Consider the following 24,249-nt stretch of genomic DNA (forward strand, 5'->3'; position numbering starts at 1 on the left):
TATTTTTTAAGGAAATAGATTTTTTAATTAACCACTACTTCCGTTCTTCCAAGTTTACTTTACAATATCACGTTTTCGATAGAAATGTTCGTTCGGTGATTTGACATTATAGCTACATTTTTTTATTTACTGGGTTTACCAGGACAGTAACTGAATAGATAACTGTTACTCAACAAAATCTAAATATTATTTAGACAAATGAGAACGCCAGCGGGTGTGTGAGGAAAATAATGGAATGGAACTTCAACGGGCTTAACCGGGAATATATCGTGGGGTTACTGCCATAAGTTGGTAACTAACAAAAACATGTTTTGGAGTAAACTCAATTTTAAAGTTTGATCTTCATTGTGAAGGGATTTGGAAAATAATGTTAATGTTAATTTGATAAAAATCACTAGAGCGTTGTTTCTTAAACAAATGTGCTTATTTTTGTGAGTGCTTTTACACTTTTGTATTAATGCAACAAAATACTGTTTGGAACAATATTCTTACTTCATTCAAGTTTATTTAAATGTTGTCAACTAATATATTTCATTCTGTTTGTTTAATATTGAAACAATCAGTTATTCCAACAATCCGGTGCCTACTTAAATTGTCCTCTCTCTTGTTTTTATTCCATTTTCTAAAAGACTTACCTTCGAAAAAAGCAAGCAAGAAGATTTGAAAAATAGAAGGTCAAAAGCAAGTGCCATGTGTTTATTGGTGTTATTTTCGTCGTTGTTGCATATCGTTGCATATTTGTAGCCCCCTCGTAATAATTATCGGAAAACAGTATAAATTATCATCCCCAAATACATTAAATAAATATTGTATATCATCAAAAATTATCAAAAACCTATCACGTTGTGAAAAAATAAATATTAGTGATACAAAAACCGTTCGTGTTGTAAAACAATACTAGATGTACATCTATAAACTATAGTACCCACAGAACATCCAAGACCTCAGAAAAACATCAGAACTTCCAATTGAAGAAACAACATTCACAACGTAAAGACCTCCTTTCCCACTCCTATTTTTCCTTGTGATAAACACGGTTGTTTAATCCTATTTTTTTGTTAAGAATTACAGTCGATATATAATAATAATCGATACGGTGCGCAACGTTGTTATATACACTATTGATGTTCACGTCTTCTTCGAACGTCCTCAATTTCTCCATTCTTCAACATATATTCTCTATTGACACTTTTATCTCTGTGCATCCGCCCAACATACCGAAAATATCAAAACATTCATGTCTGAATTATACCATTTTTTTTTAAGAAAGACAAACATTTCCGGATTACTAATAACCTGACAATATTTCCCCAAATCAAAACTAACTAAATGCAGAACGTCTCATGGTTGTTATGATAACCTTTAGTTGACGCCAACGTCTTCCTTTTTATTTAACCATCTCGTTATTCGTGAATCGTGGGTTATTACATAATACAGATACCCAATCAATTGTCGGTTTTGCATTCAATGACTTTTGATTTCAAATCATTTCTTTTACACATGTCTATGGTCAAAATGATTTTTAGACCTATCTGAGTTGTATTCCCGTAGATATTTTTATAGTGAAGTTCTAACATCAAGCTTTTAAAGCTTTCATTTATTTTACACGGTTCTAACACCACTTTGAACTTTTTGCAATCGCCATTTAGCTTTTATCCGACAGTTGTTACAAGGCGCAGTGTAGTTCATCACCATGGTTGGATAAGATTCTAACTTCGCCTTGCCGTGTGTAAGGTGTGAAATTTTGCAAAGACTATTTATCATAATCTGTTGAATAATTTCTGATTTCAATCTTGTGCAAAGAAGTATTTTAGTTAAACATATTTTAAAGGAAAATATTTAAATAGGAACCGTTTGTATAATTAAATCCTTCAGTAAAAAATATAAATAAAAAATATTTATACACTTTGAGCCTTACACAATGAATTATCATGCTGCGTATAGACATTAGAAAACGCGTAGAAAAAATCGAGCCGAGCCACGCATTACGGCAAAAGAATGAAACAAACCCATTTCGCGCCATCTGCCGTTGCTTCGTTCCTTTCCCATAAGTTTTGGTGCAGCTTGTCAGTTCGGCTCCCATGTTTATACGCACTTTTATGTCCTAGCTGGTTGCATATGGTGCTACCTGTATATTTAATTATGTTATAAAATGGTAAGTGTACGTCTCATTTAAATATTTTCTTTAAGAAAAAAATCAAAATAAAAAACTTTACACAAGATTTAAAATAAAAATTCTAAATTGGTAAATATAAAAAAAGAAATTGCATTTGCAAACTTACACACCTCATATCTCAGAACAAGGTAAATTTAAGATGAAACTCTATCAAACCAAGGTGACGATTGTGTATTACCAAAGTGGTTCTATAAACTTTTATTTTCATTACGTGAATAAAAAAGGACCACCCTGAAATAACCATCCTAAAACAAGCCTGAAGCTAAAACTATTGCTTAGGCCATAATACTCTGATTCATTTCAATTGTTTTCTAACTGCATGATACCCAAGGCGACCATTCATGGTGGAAATCGATTGAGTGTTCGTGGAGCACATGATTCCGTCACGCGACTCTGCGCGTTGGAAATACGCCGTACAAAACGTAAAAACAAAACCTTTGGTGAATTATTTTACATCCCTTGTGGCTTCTGTACTCCGGGTCATATGGTCTGGTATCGCATTTCATAATCTGCCCGCTTCCGTGGACAAATCAATTTAAATTAATACTCTCGGCACACTGATATAAAATATACAAGGGAGGATATAAAAAAATAAAGTTTTTTTTTACCTCAATATACCTATTTTCAATGTTCGACCTAGTTGACCATCTCTTGGGCCGGTTAGGAGTCAATTTCAAAGTTTTTATTTTTATCAAACCTTCCTCGTATAAATGCGTATATTTATCGGTGATGTGAAGTATACTATTAATTTTAATGTAATGCATCATTTGTTTTTTAATGAAGTTTTCGTTTTTTTTTCAATATTAGAGATAACATATAAAGATTGATAATTATATATTTCGTTAGGGCTACCAGATTTAAAAATAGGTTTTACAATTAATTTCTTATAAACTAATGGGAATATTCCACTATTCAAACTTTTATATTATTATAATTTTCAGGTGTTGGTGAAATAATTATTAAAGCCATTGGCACATTTTATCGATTCCCCTAAAACGTCTGTAGAATTTTTATTTTGTTTTTCTTTATTCATAAAATATATTTGAATACAGTTTTTTACATGCTTTTTGACTACCACACTAGACCCATGTGCGTATTATCTTAGTCGAAATTTGTGTTTGATTATATAAATGCTATACATGATTCATTTGTTAATATATATTATTTTGTGAAATGTAATGTATTTGTAAAATAGGTAATACTTTAACTGAAAATAGGAGAGGGATGAAAATAAATATAAATTAATTAATTATTTTAAAAAGAAATTTTAAACAGAATTTAAATAAAAAAGAATAATAAAGCAAATGAACTTAATTTAATGATGTCAGGCATTCTTTAAAATAAATGCTTCCCTTCATAAATAACCAATTCTGAATATAAATATTATGTAGATGATCACATACAGGAAAGGAGTTGAAGTAGGTGAGTATAATAAAAATAAGGTAGGATACAAATAAAAATAATAGATAATGTTAGGGATAATAGAAATAAAAATAAGAATAATCGCATCAGCGTAATATAAAGTTTTTGTTGAAAGTTAATTTAGAGATAAAATTTTTACTCGAGAAATATAAAAAAAATAAGAACAGTTTTAAGATGTAAGGCATTCTTTATAATATTTCCTTCCCTGAGCAAATAACCAGTTCTGTACACTAATATCATCATAAAGATCATAAAGGCATATGGGCATAAAGATCATCAGTTTTCGATGTCTTAATATCAATACTCAGTAAGTTGAACTTTTTAGGCGCTATATAAGAGAACTGTCGCTGGGCCAAGGCTGTTTTTGTTGGAGGAATTTTACATTTTTGGTATGATGAATAGCGGGTGCAAATATTTTGTTGAGTTTTGCGTGTTAAATCATTTTTCCTCATGTGTATGAGAATTGTCTTAACGTATAATTGTCTAATGTCTAGGATTGCGAATTTTTAAAAAGTGGGTTTGAAGGATGAGATGGGTGACATTTTAATATAATTCTTAGTAGCAGTTTTTGAATTAAGATCATGGGATAAATAATTGAAGCTGCATAGCCTCCCCATCCCACGATACCGTATGTAGCTATTGATTGGAAAAGTGCAAAATAAATGCATCTCATTGTTTGAAGGTTCAGGATTGATCTGAGAGAGAGAAATATATAGCACAATTTGCGTAGTCTTTTTGTTGTGAAATTGACATGATCCTTCCAACGCAGTTGATCATCTATAACAACCCCTAGATATTTAATTTGGTCTGATTTTTTTAGGTTGGTACATGAGCAATTATTGCGGGGAGGCGTAGGGGTAATATGGTTCTGTGAGCATGAGTGAATGATAAGATTAGGACAGTTTTGAGGAGTAGTGACTTTGCGTATGGAGAAAAGTAAGTATTTTGTTTTGTCAATATTAAGAGTCAGAAGGTTGTCGTCTAACCAATGTTTTACTTTATTTAGGCCCTTATATGCTTTTTCCATAGTTGAGTTCCAATTTTCAACTTCAAATATGATTACCGTATCATCAGCAAAAGAAATTATAGTTCCATCAATTGCCAAGTTACATAAAGTGTTTATATATATATTAGAAAGAGAAGTGGGCCTAATACACTGCCTTGAGGCACACCGTACGTGATTGGTAAACTTGTACTTCTATATTCTTTAGAAGAATTTATAAGAGACGATTTCGACCTATTTGTTAAATAGTTCTCAAACCATTTAAGGGGAGTACCTTTTTATTCCTACCTGAAGGAGTTTCTTCAAAAGTATGCGGTGAGAGACAGTATCAAAGGCTTTGGCTAGATCCAAGAAAACAGCAAGGGGCTTTCGGCCTTTATCAAGGTTATCAGAGACTACTTTTTTAAAATTTGCAATTGCATATGCGGCACTACAACCTATTATTTTCAACATATATTTTTGAAAGGGATTTTTTGAAATTTTTTTATTATTTATTAAATTTATTGTTTTCCAAATATGTTTTCAATTTTGGTTAGCCATTTCAATTTTCCTTTTTAATAGTTTTCTATAGTTGTTTTTATTAAAAAGATTAATTTTTTCATATATTTTTTTATAATGATATAATCATTCTTTTTATTTAATAAACACAACCATGGTTGTATTTTTTTTAATTTCGATAAAATTTGTATAGAACAGAATATTATCAAAAATACTTGAGCATGTTTCAGCACATGTAGATTCTAACACGGGAAGCCAGCAGGGCATTTCTCTAGTATAATTTTTTTTGTACACAAGATAAAATTCATTTTGGATAATTGATTAATAAAATTTTATTCATACTGAAAGCATCGCACCTAGGTAGAGATACTTTTAACTAGGCGATTATATCAATCTGAATTTTTTTCAATGTAGCATGTAGTGCAGTATGTACCAATAATAATAAAATATTAATTTATAATTTGTGTATTAATGTTAAGTATACTTGTATTTACAGTGAAATTTAACAATCTGTTGATAATTTTTTTAATTGCAGTTTAACTTGATAATATAGTTTGGAAGAACAGTAAATATTTTTTAAGAATCCGAAGTGCAGTTGAATAACCGATTATTCAAGAAAAAATATTAAGATTCACCATTCGGTCAAATCAAATTGATAACCATCTCTGTTTATGCCCATCACTATTAATTGCGGTTCCATCAGAAATACCGACCATCACATTAACATTCGTTTTGGCGAAAGCTGGAAAAAAACATACCTTCCTGAGTCGAAATAAAGGCGGCATGACTTTTCACTTCTCGTTGTGAAAAACCTGATTTGTTGGCACAGTTTTATTCATCTGTCTACTGTAGGGCGCATCTAGTATACTCTGGTATTTTTCCACGTATCCGTGGTAAGCTCGGCGCATGCGTCATTTCCAAAGATCTAATATCTTTGGTCATTTCACTAAGCTCGAATGAATCCGTACCGGAAAGTTAAGTACCGGCAATTTTTTCACCTCCGCAAAAAGGTATCGCATTCAACTATCGCGTCATAATACACGCCGTAAATACGAGCTGACCTCTTTTATGAGAGTAGCACACTTTATAATAAACATCGTAAATGAGCATTGAGCTAGACACACGTGTTGGAGATATTATAAATAACGATAAAGTTACTTACTAAGTACTACAAATTTAGCTTTAAAACCCTTAAAGACAATGGTCGTGAGTTATTAGGTTTTTGCAACAGTGAAATATAATAAAACCGTTATTAAAGCAGACCCAATGGTCGGTGGTCGGTAGGCCGGAGGGTAACAACAGTGTTCAATACTCACAGTGGAAATTGACTTGCTTCTTTTTTAAATACATCTATTTGATTTTTATTTTGTTTTTGGTAGTGAATTAATTCAAATCTTGGAAGCAAAAATTAACCTACTTACCGACATCCGATTGAGCTGCAATTCGGCAGATAGACCCGTTGCCGATGACGATGCATTCTTCCAACTTTTCGTGGCAATTACATTCACACACTCGTCTTATACGCTTTCTATGAAATTGGATGACATTACAGTACTTATACAGGGTGTATCGGCACTAACCCGACAAACTTTAACCAGATATTTTAGCACATTTGGAGTAAAAAATGTTATGGGCACTTTGCTGTCCGGTAGCATTTTTTTTTCAATTTAAAACAATAAAATTAAAAATTTCCACACCACATCACTGTCATTGGCTTTGCTTTTCGTGTTCAACAGCTGTTATAAGCAAGTATGTCGAAAAGCGTCTTCGCTCTTTTGCACACACTAAATAGTATTTTTAACTATATAATAGTTAAAAATGAGACGAATGGTGCCGTGCCATTTCGTTGTGATTGTAAAAGTGCGCCAATATAGGTACACACGTACATTATTCAACGGAATTCGAATAAAATATTGCCAGACGGGTTTTCGAACTTTGACAAAGAATAAAACAGTGGTTACATGTGGTGAAAATATGAATAATAAATTTTTTATTTAAAAAAACGTTACCGGACCAGCAAAGTGCACATAAGATTTTTTACTCCAAATATGCTAAGGAATAGCTGGTTAAAGTTTGTCGGGTACGTGCCGATACACACTGTATATTTAGAATAATTGGTAGTCCTATACGATCGGTGTTTGGCAAGGTCGTCGGAGTTTTCTACTCTTCAGTTCATGGAGAGGAAGGTTCAATCCTCAGTCAAACAAAAAATGATTGATTTGATTGATTGTGTTAATTTTTTAGAACAGTTCACTTATGCATAGTAAATGGGTCTGTGTTCTATAAAACGTAAGAATTAAAAAAAATAATGATAGCCAAATATAGAGCCATTTTACAAGTGAGCAAGTAAGAGAAACAAATCGATAACATACTGCCGACATTATTTTATCAAATCAAATCATATCAAAATGATATCGGCTGTTTTCCTCTAATATGGTTTCTCTCTCTTTAGTTTATAACAAACAAACTAAGTTAACACCAATTAATTTTTTTTATACCTAATGACGACCAGGTTAAACTACAACCGTAGCTTCTTCAGCGCAGTAGAGTAAAGTAGTAGAGTTTTATTTATTTATTACTCCACATCACAAACAGTGATATTTGGGTGTACTAGAGTGTTGATATTACAAAAAATGTCATTATTGATGTTTTTGTAGCTGAAAACGATATTTTGTTTTTTTTCGAAAATTCGATTTTTGTACGAAAATTTTCAAGAAAATGACACGGTCAAACTGAAATTTCCTTAAAATCACAAAGTATGTTCTTCATATTATAAAATATGTAATGTAAATATCTTGCGATAGTTTATAATAAGACTAAAATGGCGAATTTGAGTGCCTCGGTGTTGGTAGGCAAATCCAAAGACGACATGTTGGATAACAGCAGATTCTAAAATCTGTTTCTCCAGTCCTCTCCAGTTCAGTTATCAAGTCCAGTCCTGCCATTTATTATTTAATAAAATGACTGAAAGCAAAGTAAATTTTCATTTAATGAAAAATTAATAATTCCTATCCATTGTTTTCCCATGAGATGTTTCCTTATGCAATTGGTTGAACAAAATAAAATAAAAGCGGTCAGGAAAATATATAGATTGTACGAAAATTCTTGAAATACAAATACAAGAAATAATTCGAATGAATTCGAGTGTTTTATATAACACAATAAAAATCGTTTGAATAATTCAGAACATTGAATATTTCAGTTGTTTACTGGCGAAAATTGTTCCCTTACATCGATAGAAGGCATCTGAGGAATCCGCTGTACAATAGGGAGATATTTAGGCGAAAGAATGAAATTGGAGATTACGCAGTGGAAAGAAAATATGGAATTCTCGGAAGAGATTCTGGCGGACCCTCCACCCCCACCCTTATACCTACACCTTTATATTATTATGTTATGAACGGGTTGGGTCGGAGCATGTTACTTTCTAAAATTTAGATTGGAGGTGAAATTAAGCTAGGAGAAAAAAATATTTACACCGCTTAGTCTTACCCCAGAACAATACCGAGATTATCATTCACTCTTGAACGTGGCGTAAGGGTACTACATAGTATTTTAAATTAATAAATTGTGTAACATAAATTCATCAAATAACATTAACATGCGCACTACGAGCTAGTTCACCATTGGAAAGAATTTTTTTTATTAGAAAAATATCGATTCGAAAAAATGAGTAGAAAAAGTAAATACAAGGTGTCCAGGGGTTAAGTGCAAGTAATTTTGTAATAATATTTTAAATTCAGAATTTGAAATATAAGATCGACAAAAATGACGTAAAATTATTAGGACCCAATGATGGGAGTGGTTAAAGACGTTGTCCCATTAAGACCGATATACTTGGTTCGATTCTCAGTTGAGACCGTTATCGCTTTATTTTTTCTGTATCTTGTTTGGTTTCGTTTAGATTTATTAGTATTATCTTCTTCAATAACACTGGTCAACACATTTTTCGTCCCTTTAACAAAAGCCAAATCTGACAGGAAATTTCACGCTGATTTCAGATATGTGATTAGTTTTTTTCTATCATGTCAGGTTTTTATGGGTTTTAAGTTTTACTAAAATGTGTATTAATTCATATTTATTCGTGAGTTATCATAGATTTTTTTTATAATATGTAAAAACTAGGCTCGAATGTCATTTGAATCTCACAAACATGAAAGAGAACTATGACAACATGAAGCTGCTGTTAACAAAAATTAAATATGTAAAATACGAATGGAAAATATGTGGTGATATAAAAGTAATAGGGCTCCTACTAGGACTGCAAGCGGGTATACAAAGTATTGTTGTTTTCTGTGCGAGTGGAAGAGCAGAGACAGGAAAGACCAAGGACTGGCCTACTAGAAAGCACCTTAAACCTGGCACGAAGAATGTTCAACATGCTCCCTTAGTAAAATCTAAAGATATCTTACTTCCACCCTTACACATTAAATTGGGTTTGATGAAATTTTTTTATGGCTCTGAGGATGGAAATGGCATGATTTACTTACAGCAAAAGTTTCCTAAGATCAGTGACGCAAAAATCAAAGAAGGAATTTTTGTGGGACCACAAATAAGTGAGATCTTGACTGATCCGAATTTTATAACAGTGTTGAGACCAGTCGAGCTAGCCGCTTGGTCAGCCTTCAAGAATGTTGTCGAGAACTTTCTTAGAAGTTATAAAAGTGAAGACTATATCAGCATTGTGTCTGAAATTCTCATGGCCTATAAAATATGAGATGTACAAGTCACTAAAAATACACTTCCTTCACTCTCATTTCAATTTTTTCCCCGAAAATATGGGAGATGTCAGTGACGAGCACGGCGAACGATTTCACCAGGACATTGCGGCTATGGAAAAGCGATACCAAGGAAAGTGGAGCCCATCTATGCTAGCAGACTATTGCTGAACCCTGCAGAGAGACTCTCAAGATACTCACAAGCGCAAATCAGGAGCAAAAAAAATTAAATTGAATTAGTTTTGAAATTTTGTTAAGTAAGTACCCGTCATACTATGGAAGAATTATGTAAAAAAACAATGTTAAATAATAAAAAAAACCTGACCTATAATTTTTTTTTGTTTCATTTCGTGTTTATGGATTCTAAATACATATTAAAAAATTAGCTATGCTTAAGGGACTGCACTTAAAAAAATAAATGTCGACCAGTGTAATTTATTATTTTAACTTTAAAGTCTACACCAGTTAATAGATCAATTTATACTTTAGGATCCACATAAAACAAGAGATAATATGGTATATAAGTTAGAATTAAATATTGATTTCTCAATTTTGACACAAATTACTAAAATATTTTTTTTTAAATAAAGTTAAATTGTAGGCACGGATAAAAAAAAAATTGTGTGAAAATTAATAAAAATTCTAAAAATGACATTTACCTTTTATAATGCAGTTTTTTAAGGGATGTGCTTGACTTACTAATATTAACCTGTGATTTCTGATATTATTTGGAGTAAAATATGTAATATATACATAAAAAATCAGTAGTTATTTGACATTTAGGGTCGGGGTGAGGGGTTGGATGGTTACTCGGCTGAGTAACCTTGTAAGGATTTTTTTTTTGGTTTTGAATAGAAAAAATTTGAAAAAAAACACAAAGTCACCGGAGACCAAAATTTCGTTTACATTAATTACACCAAATTATGTCTGGAATTACTAGTACGCCCCTTAAAATAGTTTGCTTTCATTACATAAAAATAATTATTTTATTAAGCTAAGTAAACAAGAACATTCTGTATACAGGGTGTGCGGGGTAAAAGTGCAGTAACTTTAGGAGGTGATTCTATATGATGGTAGGAGCAAAAAAGGAAAATAACTTTTTCCGAAATACCAACTTTTTTTTCCACACAAAAAGACATACCTACTAAAAATCCTTGTGTGCTTGACGAGCGCGAGACTGATGACGTTGTTTATTATTTGCCAGTGATGCGTAAATCGAGAGTTCGAAGTTATAATTCCAATTCCAATATTCCACAAGTTAATATTCCAATTCACAGTTTATTATTATTGGTGATTTCAATTTGCCCGAAATAAAATGGTTACCTGACAATTCATTTAAAAAAATGTACTTTCACCTTCTAATTATAAAAGCATGAAAGCACACAGTCTTGTCAACCTTTCATCAATTTGCAACTTGTATCAATTCAATAATGTACTAAATACAAATGAAAATTTATTGGATCTTGTTTTCTCTGATAAAGTTAACATAGATATACATATAGCACCAGGCTTAACCAAATTGGATCAATATCACCCTTCATTTGAAATGGTGGTGAAACAGAATAAAGATCAATATTTAGAAATCAATAGAAGTGACTCAAAATATAACTTCAGGAAGGGAAACTTTCATGAATGTCGACAGGATCTATTATCTGTTAATTGGATAACTCTTTTTAAAAATGAAAATGTGAATAGTATGGTGATCTTGTTCTATGAAAAATTATGGGAAATAATTGACAAACACTTTAAAAAATATATTACTAAAACAAAAAATCAATATCCTGTCTGGTTTAATCAGCATTTGACTGCTCTTCTTAAGAAAAAAAACAGCATTAGACTTAAGGTAAAAAAACATGGTAACGAGTCAGATTATAGAGAATTTTCTTATTTAAGGAAAGTTACAAAAAAAATACAAAGCGAATGTTATAAATCATACATCAACTCTGTCGAAAGTGGTCTGCAAGGTAACATAAAGGTGTTCTGGTCATACTCATAATCATTACGAAAAACCAATTGTATTCCTAAAGTAATGCATCTTGACGATATTTCCGCAAATGACGGTGAACACATAGCAAACATATTTTCTAAATATTTTTCATCTGTTTATACCAATTCGGAATCATCCACTAATGGTTCAATGCCAAACATAACTGAACACAATCAAAGCAATTTGGGTAAAATACATATTGGTGCAGATGAAATAAAATGTTTTTTGAGTAAAATAGATTCCAACAAGGGTCCAGGCCCAGATAATATTCCTCCTTTCTTTGTCAGTTGCTTTGCAGACTCTTTATGTTTACCGCTTTTTATAATTTTTAATACATCCCTAACCACGGGAACTTTTCCTGATCTGTGGAAAAAAGCACATGTGGTACCAGTATTAAAATCGGGAGACCAATCTTTAGTAAAAAATTATCGACCAATCAGTATATTATCCTGTTTTGCTAAGGTTTTTGAATCTTTGATATATAAAAATATTTTTTCGCATTTTAAGCCCCTTCTCTGCACTAGGCAACATGGGTTTGTTCCTCAAAGATCTATTAACTCAAATATTTTGGAATTTTGTAATTATGTATGTAATTTTTTTAATGAAAGATTACAAGTAGATGCAATTTATACTGATTTCCAAAAAGCTTTTGATAAAGTTAATCACTCCATCTTATAAAAAAAACTTGAACAAATAGGAATACATGGAGATCTACTTCGCTGGGTGAAATCATATTTGTATAACAGAACTCAATTAGTTCTTATTAATGGATACAAATCATCCCCTATAATTGTAACTTCCGGTGTACCACAGGGTTCAAATCTTGGCCCCCTGCTTTTTCTTATATTCATAAATGACCTTGGCTCGAAATTAAATTGTGATTATGCTTTTTTCGCCGATGATCTTAAAATTTTTCGTAAAATCAAGTCTGTTTCCGATCATCAACTGCTTCAAAACGACCTCCACACACTCAATAACTGGTGTACTGTCAATAATATGCACTTAAATGTTGAAAAATGTTACATTTTAAACTTCACTAGAAACAGAATTATAAAGGATTTTTCCTATGTTATTACTAATATTATTCTCAAAAAAGTATCTTCAATAAGAGATCTAGGAATCACTCTTGATTCTAAATTCATATTTGATGTACACATTAACGACATTAAGTGCAAATCAATAAAAATGATGGGATTTATTCATAGAATATGTAAACCTTTCCAAGATCCTCAATCAATTCTAACTCTTTACAATGCCTTAATTAGAAGTAAACTTGAATATGGAAGCTCTATTTGGAATCCACATTACTGCAAATATGAAAATATTGTAGAATCCATTAAAAAAAATGCTAAGAATGTTATCCTTCAAATGTGGATTACATGACCATCTAAGATCATATGACGTACGTCGTGATTACTTCAAGATTGATACACTTAAAACTAGAAGGCAATTGACTGATCTCATATGTTTACATAAAATTATTCACGGTCAACTTGATACTACATTATGTCTTAGCAATATTAAAATAAATGTCCCCAATTCGCATTGTTTAAGGCGCCATAATATTTTTCACCTGAATACATTTATAAATAATATCGCCTACTTTAGCCCTCTGACCCAGATGTGTCGACTATATAACAAGATAGAGTGTGCTGAAATAGATATTTTCGTCGATAATTTGTACGGATTCAGAAAAAAAGTTCTGGCGCTATTAAAAAATATTAGCTAATTCATTGTGTCAATTTTCTCTCTATGCATACCTCTCGTATTTCTTATGCCTCTTACCACTTGTAATAATGCATAATGTAATGTGTTACTTGAGCGAGCTTGTATATGATTGTGTATTTTATTTTTATTTTTTGATGTTTTTGTTTTCTAATTGCATGTATCTGTATTTAAATTGTATGTATCCGTATTTAATTTATTGTATCTTTATTTAATTGTAGATTTTTGTAATTGTACAATAACTGAGTTTTTATAAGTGGATTGTTCTCACGTAAGTGTGATCATCTGTAAAACCCAGTATAAATAAATAAATAACAATGCGCTTCAAAATCGTCTGTTTTATGATGTTTTAACAAAGAGAACTGCACTAAAATAATAATACGAATTTACACTTTTACCGATAAAAAATATTAATATTTTTATACTTACTTACACTTCACTAATTTCATCGCTTTTTTACTAATTTAACAGATTTTCAAAATGTCCACCTTCAGCTTGCATGCAAGTATGTAAACGTAAAGTGATATTATTTACAACTCGTACGTTGTTGCGTATTTCATCTGCAGCTTCGTTAATATTGTATGTGAGGTATTTGTTTATAATATGTATTTAAAGTAAACAAATCACAGCTGTTCTGTTACCAGCTGTAAAACGGGGTAGCGGGTGTTAGTTCTAGGATCGGCCGGTCGATTTCAAATGATCCAAAAGCAATAATAATGCAGTACGCACACGCCGGCGCATTTTTTCGTTTGTAGCTGAAAATTACATCTAAAAGTTGAAATTTCAAAAAAAGTTGTGAATCTTTTTTACTTCTACCATCATGTAGAATCACCTCCCGAAGTTACTGCCTTTTCACCCCGGACACTCAGATTATTATATAATTAGGTACCCATCTTTATTTTAAGGTTTTCAGAGATTAAGTTCACTTGGGGTTAAATAAAGGCTTTTCAATGAGATTACTAGTAGTTAACCAGTTAATTAATTTCTTCTTCAATGCTTGTTAAATTATATTAAATTATATATAAATTATTTTGATTATATTTAAATGAATTAAATTGTTTACACCACTTTTTAATATATATGTTTCAAAGCAAATGGCTTCTTCGTCAGGATAATGAAAATGTCAATTTTTATTACATTCAATTGCTGAAAACAGAAGAATTTTTTTTTTGATCTTATATTTTTTTATAAAATTGTTAATTATCAGTTGGAGTCCTGATATATAAATGTTGATTCACATTTATGTTCCTACCATTAGATAAAGTTTCCCCAGTGACAAATATACTATGGTTTCAGGCTACAATTTTGTTAAAGATAGATTACACACCACTGGTAATGTTAGCTGATGTTTTTAATATGCCTCCATAGAAATAAGATCTGTATTAAGTACACATTTGAGCAGTACATGTATTAGTGAGATCACTGTACGCAAGTTTTTTGTTTTTCTTTCTTCTTTATTTCTTTTAATAACTTTGTACCAATGTGTATTCTTTTTCTACTTAACTTATATAATCTAATATTTTTTCCTCTCTTTCCATATTTTACTATGCATCTCAATGACTTGTATGTATGTAAATTGCACTTGTATCAAATAAATTACTCTTTTACATTATTGAAAATGTAGGTTTTCCTGATACGTATTACAATCATAAATAAAATTAACGGGTGCTGTGATCTGCTTTAATAAATACATTAACAAGGTTACAAAAGATGCCGTAACTGTTTGCCAAGAATTACAAACAGAATGAGAATTATAATATTTTCGATTTGCGATTAAACTGACAATATTTACTGACCCTATCCTTATCTCAAAACCCTCACTAAAAGCAGACATTGTTGCTTGTAAAATGATGGACTTAGGTGGCAGAATATCTAATCTGCACTTTCAAGTAAACTTTACAGTGACGCTAAAAGCTCATGTACCTATAACGTCTACCTAATATTGCTCTAGATTCCTTGCCTTGCTCTGCCATATACTGTTCAATCAAACTGTATCACCTTATCGTGTAATATTGACTTTTTAATAAAGCAAATATTATAATGAGGTTCAAGAAAAATATTTTTTCACATTTTTAAGATTTTTTTTTCAAAATTCTTCCATAGCTTTGCCTCTCATGTTTCTGAAACCTCACAAATATAACAAAACGATTGAATCTACTTTATTCTACAGGTGTCTTTTTAAAAAGATCTGAACAAAGGATATCATTTCCCCGATAAAATCATTTGCTGGAAATGAATATCGCTTCTGTTAGTATTTGAGGCGAGCTGTTACAAATCAGCGGGTATCAGTTTCCTTTGTGATTTGAACTAACGACCTTAACGAACTCTTTCCCAGGGCGGGAGGAGCACTTTTGTCTCCGAAGCCAATGACGTGCTGCAAATCGAATCTTAAAGATCGCCGATTCCCACACAGTTCCTTTTATGCCCCATTGTTTGCTCTATCTTCTGGCGCAGTCTGCGCTCCTCAGATATCTACTCACAAAACGCTAAAATGGTACCGGCTAAATTAATTTTATAACAAAGAGATTTTTTATCTTTTGTCAGATCACAAACTCTTTTATTTTGAAAATTCATAATTGGTAATTATTTCAAATTCTTGATTTCATAGTGTAATATTTGATAAATCTTCATACAATATTTAATGTTTTCAACCAACTAATTTCAAGATTTTGTTTCATATCTTATTTCACGTTTACAATACTCATCTTTCATTTAAGTTAGATTTAAAAACCATATTTCTTGGAGGTAGAGAGATAGATAGAGAGAGGGCGAATGGCGAAATTCCGGCGCCATAAAACGGGAACCAGCCAGCTAAGGGAAGGAAAACCCCAACAGAAAACCCTGGTCCTCCAGGTTGCGGGTTGGGCGTAGGGCTAACAACTCCACCCCATAAAAAACATATTGTTACGACACCTCAAGACAAGCTTCGGATGGAGGAAGACTCTTGAGGAGGCCAAGACCCACCAGGGGTTGTAGAGCCAAAAGTGATGATGTTGATTTCTTGGAGGTAAAAGGCATATGTATATCCTACCTAAATCCTTTCAAACTATACTTTTAAGTAGGTGTTACTAATATTATTTGTGATACACCTATTTTGTACACAAATTGTTTAAAAAAAATTTTTTTTTTAGTTTTAATTCAGACAAAATATTGTCCCATATGTAAAATAATAGAATAGTTTCACTAATAATAAATACAAATGAATAACAGATTTTAATAAAATCTATCTTCATAAATGAACTCTGACTCTTAGAATAACGAAGAACAGGAATAAAATTTGTTTGATAAAAGTGATGGTTTATTTCACATTTCTATAATTGACCCGAACGGAATATTTAAAAAATATTATATGTTCCAATTCAACCGAATGTTTGCAGATAATTTTTTTTCTTAATAAAAAGAAAAATATATTTTTTATAAAGGAATGATCTAATATTCCATTGGAATGATCTCAAGAAGCCTGTGTTTACGAATATTATCTGTAAGTTGGCCGTAAGTTTTCAGGCGAGAATACGTGGGTGTGAGCATACGCGTATAATCAATAACCACTATTGAATCTAAAATTCAAATCCAGAAGACGGCATTATGCAAAGCATACGAAAATAATTTCGTTCTTATGAAAATTTGTGGAAAAGCCGCACACTCCTCTCGTGTGCGAATAAAGGAATTTACATCTTATTTAAGATCAAAAATCTTGAAAAATATTCAACACGTGAAAAAGCTCCCTTAGTTTATATGATGGAGAAAATGGTACAAAATATTATAAGCATTTTCTAAAGGATTGAGAATACTTCAAAAATCGCTCCTTTTCCTAAAAGTATTCCTCCTAGTAAAAATAATATGCCTACCTATTCAAACGGTATAAAATATTAGGACCTTAGGCGAACACTCAACTTCCACTTGTGATACTGTTCCTACAGATACGAATATATATATTCGTATAAATCGTATCTGTATATATATATATTCAAAGAGTATTTAGGTTTCTAAAGAGCAACAAATTAACTGAAGGTGAACATACCAAAAATCATTTTTCAATGAAAAAATATTGTCTACCATCAATTTTGAACGTACTCCGAAATGAAAACAAGTAACATATAGTTTTTTTTACAAAATTTGTATCAAATCCACACTAAATAGATTGTTTTTTTCGTATTTTTGGGATAAGGGAACAAGTAATTTCAAAATGTCTAAAATGTTCTCCGTAAAAATTTAAGACAACAGCCTTCCAAGCTTTTAATGGACCTCCATAAATATTATATACACGGCGTAAGCTTTCCGTCGTATTTCATGAGTAAGGAAATATAAAGAAGACGCTAATGTAACAGCGAAAAAATTAAGAAAACCATTTCATTAGCAAAATAAAAACCATTCTAATGAATAGAATATTTAAAATATTATTTATTTTAATTAAGCAGTCTAGCAATTTTTTCTAGCGCGCATTTTCCCCATTTGTTTGCGATGTTTTAACAGTGTAATTAGGGAGAGAGGAGTTTCCAAGGAAGTGGGAAAGATTTCAGGCCATAGGGTAATCAGTTCCTTTGGAGGAAGGAAAGCGTCTTGTCTCGTCTGGGCGGCGCTTGGCGCTTCTTTTGGGACTTTATCTCTTAGCGAGCTTTTATCATTTCTTTTGCCGACAAACAAAAGAATAATGAATCGGCTTTTAAAAGAAATATTCCAGCGGAAAAGCCGGGAAACGCTCCAAATAAACTTACTTCAAAGATACTTAAATAAGAATATTAAACTTTCCAAACAGAGACGTATTGATTCAAATTTGTAAAGACTGTTTCTCGTAAACATCGGATGTGACCTTTTAATTTAAACCGTCATCATAAGGAGAAAAACAAATTGGATGCCTTTTATAATAAAGAGTATATATTAAATTTATTAAATTCGTAGCTTAATGTATAATTTGTGCTTGTACAAAAATATACGCTCTTTTAAGTCATAAAGCGAGTTTGGATAAACATCTGAAAAAAATGTACTTATCTTAGTATCAAATTCAGTTTATTATATAGTCAAAGAACTAATGTTTGGATGCGGAACACAAATAATTACTTAAAAAACCAAAAACTGAAAGTAACGCAAATTGGAAAGGGTGAATAGCAGAGATCATCAAAAGATCAAATCATCAGAAATATAACAAATGGATAGAAAAAGCAACAACAGTGTGAACAGTGTTGTACCCGAGAGGAATCAAGACAAGCAGAGTCGCCGTTCATTGAAAAGCAGAGCTTGGGAAAACTTTCACCCAGCGCTGAACATACAGTGGCTGCTGATCAAACGTGGAATTTATATACATAATATATAAGAAAATGAATAATATTCTCAGAATCCAACATTTTGTTGAAAGATATGTTATAGGTAGAGGTCTCGTGTTGATACATTTTTGTAGCAAAAAAAACATTATACTATAATTTACGCCCGCATTGTTTACACGGTGAAAAAAAACAAATTTACTGCTTAGTTAGTAAACGGAATATAAATCAATAAGTGCAATATTATTTTAATTTATTTTATGTTTCCCGCTGCCAATCAGTGTCAAAATTTAAACTCGGTTTAATGGAATGTTTACATTGGATATAAATGTTTTTCTATTAGACCTTTTGACGATTCTTAATAATAGATTCGTAATAGAGATTGTTAATTAAAGTAACATAGTTTAGGCTAATGCGAACAACAATTTCATTTTTTTTATGAAATTGATTTGGAGGATATTGGCAGATCTCATTTCATTTACTTAAACTCCATGTTACCTACGTTTCATAAACTTTTATGTTTCATGTTACCTGTATTTTTTTAAGAGGAAACTACAACCAAAAATGTGTATATTCTTGGAATACCTTACATTGTAGGTAAAAGGCGTTGAAATCGTTAACAAATTTAATGGAGTCTAGAATCGTTCGATTTCAAGCAAAAAACTGGTTTTTATCTATCTTGCAAATAATTTTATAAGAAAGCAAAAAAGTTGATCAAGTGAAACTGTCACAGATAATCTTAGCTATAATACTGTATTTTTTTTAAAGTTGTTTCCTTTACGCGTTCATACATTTCTATTAAAAAAATATTTTTTAGTAGTTTACATTTATATTTTTTACTGAGTAATTTATTTTTTTATTTGTATTCTACTCATGCGAAACAATAGGAAAAACTTCAATTTATCTAAAGCATATTTTTTTGTATGCATAATGTACACCAATTCGTAATAAATATTAATCAAAATAGTGATTTAGCATTAAGTTTCGCCTTAACCTATGCATTGTTAAATCTTATATTTTATGTAATCTGTATATTCTTATATATTTTGTAAACTCTTTATTATTATTATTGTATTTAGAAAAAAAATGCATTGAATGTAAAAGCCCTATGAGCGTTTAAATGAAATAAATTAATAATTAGACGGCTTCCGTGGACAAGGGATAAGGCTCTCGACTAGCAAGCTGGAGGTCGCGGGTTCAAATCCCGGCATGCGCAAGTAAATTTCATTTGAGTTATTTCACAATTTACTCATTTAAAATAATAAATAGTATATTTTCGGCACGTTCCAGAGTGGAAGATATTTTCAGTGTCACCGTGGAGTAAAATACCACCATTCAGAATTGAAACGTTGCGTTGGTTGAAATGGCTTCAGCCATGTTCGGTGACCAGATCTTCTATCCTCTTCTACAGCTTCTTTCCCTCTCAACTACTTTCAGCCTCATAACACACCCCGATTAACGATGCCATAGTCTTACGGACTCCAGACGGTTGTGAGCAGTTGGGACTCTTGTGCGGTTTCACATAACAATAAAATGTTTCAGTAGGTTCTTGAATGTTAAAATGAGTATGTTTTGCAAGAGCCGATCAGAAATGTATACATTAAACTTTAGCGACCAACAGAGATATCAGTTCATTTCATAATTTAATGTTACTGATATCTTTAGATACACCACTATTTAATCAAAATAATCGACTTGGATCATTATTGTTTGATTTTTAACGCTTTGCTTTCTTTAGCATTTTACAATGTTTGTGTTTTTTTTATCAAAATAATAACCGCCTCTTCAGAAAACGCTAATGAATTCGCTCTATTGAATTCCTGGTATTTTAAATATAAAAAACACATTTTCGAACGTATTGATCGTAAAAAGGGTCACTTTACGAATGTGGCATTCTGTCTTGATTTTAAGTCAATTTAACGTTACCAAATCGTCAATTACGAAGAACTGAGTTCCAAATACAGAGAATCGACTGTTAAATTCAGAGAACTTAGGATATGTTCTTTCACAGAATTTGAACAATTCATTAAATTTAAAGGTTAAAATTCAAGCTCTGTGAAAGCTCTATTCAAAATCAGTCACTAATTCAGTCCTGTGAAGCAACTGACCAATATTTATTTAATAACAAAACATTAATTGATTTTTCACAGAACCTGACAATTATCTTTAAAATTTGATGAATTGTTCAAATTATGTAACAACCAATATTTCGCAGAATTTGAACAGTTCATCAAATTTCAAATTCAATTTCTGTGAAATATCTATTTAAGTTGTGTTATTATTTCAGTCCTGTCAATCAAATGACCCATAATGATATAATAACAGAACATGAATAGAACTTTCACAGAACTTGACAATTATCTTTAAAATTTAATTTAAATATTTAACAAAATTTAAACAATTCATGAAATTTCAAGTTTAAAATTCATGTTCTGTGAAAGATCTATAAAAGTTGTGTTATTATGTTGGTCTTGTCAATCAAGTGGCCCATAATGATATGATAATAGGACATAAATAGAACTTTCACAGAATTTTTTCAAAATTCTGTGAAACAACCCGTCCTAAGTGTCACAAATTGTGTTGTTGATTTTTTACATCTTTAATTTATTTCTCGATATTTAATCAAATATGTTACTTGTATCGTCTGTATATAGTCAAAACAACAATAGATATTGAACGTCAATATGAACGTTCCTTATATTATAACAATGTTAGTGTAAATCATTAATAATTTAACTTTTGTGATATTTAAGTTCATGATAATATTTAATAAAAATTATATCTTCCTCCATACACATCTAAACAAAACAAATCGTGTTTAATCTTATTCAATAGGTACACACTTACATCTACCATAAATACCTACATAAATGTTAATATAATAAAAAATAAAAATAATACCGTTAAACGTCATTTAGTAAGCTAATATTATGATAATTTTCAACCAATTTCATATGTACATAATTTATTTATTTTGACAAAATATTTTTTTAAAAGTGCGTAATTTTGTGTAAATGGAACTGAATGTATAATTTAAGAAATATCTGGTTGTTGAAACTACCTTTCCCCAAATCGAATGGATATACCATTAGTTCTCATTGAAAATAATAAGTTCATTTGTTCGTTCGATCTAATCTCAATTTACGACGAGTTTCTAAATCTTGATCAGATATAAACCTACACGTTATTTATACGAAGGGACTATAAATAAACCCGTACCTGTGCACTATTGTGCACTTCAGGTAAAATATACCGCACGAGTAAATACAAGAAGGGTTTTAATCGTAAGTAGGGTGAATTAATCTGTACAATTTGCATTTTTACTTTGTCAAGTTTTATTATCGTTGTAGCAAAACTTTGTAATACATAAAAATAGTACGGAATGTGTGCTGATATTGGTGTTTTCCTTTTTTACATTATGTAGGTACCCAAATCAGGTAGAGTTTTACAGTGTAAAATGAACTTAGATGGAAGACACTCACAGAATTTGCTCTTCTCGGCTGAGCCCTGGAGACACATGCAGAGGAGCAGCAGCAGAGGGAGCAGCGCCCCCAGGGCGCCCCCGCGTATCCTCCAATCCATCCTAGGCGCACTCGCACAACCCCCGAGCCCTTATCATCCCTTGGCGCACATAACCTCCAAATACACTCCCCGAGCGCGATCAACCGATCGATTCCGGACCTCTCCGCGAACTAACCGAAACAGCGGCGAGCGGATCCACTGGGTTACTCGATGCGTTTAGTTTCGGGACTTGTTTACACACAATGTTGGGATTAATTAAGGGTTTCTTATAAACGTCACAGCTCGGCGGTGGCCATGTTGGACGCGATAGGGAGGAGAGAAGCGACGCGGGGTTGCGGCGCGGAGGTCGGTCGTGGAATGGAGGGTGGCTGTGCGCGACGTGGCTGCGCGCTGCGTCCCCTCCCCTCCTCAACGCGTACCTCTCACTCCCACCGGGGGAAGGAGACGCACCGACGTCCGCCCTCCACTCCCCGCCCGCGCCGCGACGCAGAAGCGCGATGTCCAGCAGACTACAGGCGTCTCTCGGCCATATTCCAGGACAGCATGCTTTAGATCTACGGACACCAGTATACAAAAATGTACTGCACATATTTTGTAATCGAACGCCAAGATAATTGCACACTTTTATCAATAAATTATAAATTTTCTATTTCGAAGATGCAGATTTAATTTCAAACCTCTGTTCATTCTTATGAGCTATATCCATGAGTAATTTAGTACAGTAATCATTGTTGAAAGCTAGTTAGGTATAAAATTTGAAATACTCATTTACACAATTGCGATATTCCACAATATTATGATGTTGACAGTTTCTCCGGAAAGAAGCTTTAAAATAATAAAAACCTCATCTCCAAAATGCTTAAATGCAAATTAATAAATATAATTTTCTGAAATCTCGTGCACCGTTAATACGTTGGTAAAGAAACTATGCTAAAGAGTTGCGTACAATACGCCTAACGAATTTGTATTTCTACGGAAATTGACGCTTTACTCTAATTCATTTGTATCATTTTCTCAAATTTGACTACAAAGGAAAAGCGCCTGTACAGAATGGCAGACCATTCCGCATTTTATGGTTATTAATTACATCTAATTCAGCGTTATGAAACTTAGATATACATTGTATCAAACTTGCTCTTTGTCGTCCATCTTTCTTTACAATAAGTTAATGAAAAGTGCCAGGTCGTATGTCGTTGACCGACCTCTCATGAATTTGTGCTGATTCGATGGAATGATTGTAGGAATAGCCGAGTATAATAGATCAAAGTTTTTTTTTTCTAGAACTTTGCGTAAATTAACATTGAGTGTTGGAAATTCATTTCTAAAGACCGTTGAGAAGTAATAAGCAAAGTCTGTACTTCTACTTCTGCGCTGTCGTGTGCTGTGGTCTTTAGTTATATTAATTAAAACCGCCGAATACCCTGTTGGTTTTTTGGTTGATTTGGTTACTTTTTTAGGAACCAGATCACTTATCAGTGCATCAATAATGTCATAAAAATGATAGACTGCAGCATCCACGTCCTTTGCATTTACGACAGAGGATCAACCACTATTTCTGGGAGCATCATTAACTACTTCATAGATAACTTTATTGAATATTTTGACTATCTGGCTTTTTAGAAAGCTTACAAGGAGAAGAATATTTAGTTCAACTATAATAGATTTATGATGTGCATCTTAGATTAATAGTGTCGAGTCGGCCGAGGAAACGATGACTGTAGTGTAGATGTAGATTTTAATTTATTTTTTTACTTATATTATACTTTATATCTACATAATGTACAAACCTTGCAATTACTACTAATAAAAAAAATCTATATATATATATATTGTAATCGCCTATTACTATAAAAATGTCATTTGGATATTCATTCCACTCAAGACCACACACTGCATAGTGGTCCTTATTTGTTAATTTATTATATCTATTATACAAAAAA

The 24,249-nt window shown here is 31.9% G+C and overlaps 1 protein-coding gene across 1 annotated transcript in view; it reads right to left on the minus strand.

Annotated features, from left to right (window-relative positions):
• loaf (low-density lipoprotein receptor domain containing lost and found) overlaps window positions 1-22,639 on the minus strand; it is a 227,141-nt gene extending 204,502 nt beyond the window's left edge. The window contains exon 1 of the mRNA XM_089630968.1: window positions 22,270-22,639. Within this exon, the coding sequence (XP_089487094.1) occupies window positions 22,270-22,369 (100 nt within the window). The 5' untranslated portion in view covers window positions 22,370-22,639. The remainder of the gene's footprint in view (window positions 1-22,269) is intronic.
• Between the last annotated feature and the right edge of the window lie 1,610 nt (window positions 22,640-24,249).

This window comes from Hesperophylax consimilis, chromosome 4 (genome assembly GCF_061612785.1).
Source record: "Hesperophylax consimilis isolate HC1 chromosome 4, BYU_Hcon_1.0, whole genome shotgun sequence".
Taxonomy (NCBI): domain Eukaryota; kingdom Metazoa; phylum Arthropoda; class Insecta; order Trichoptera; family Limnephilidae; genus Hesperophylax; species Hesperophylax consimilis.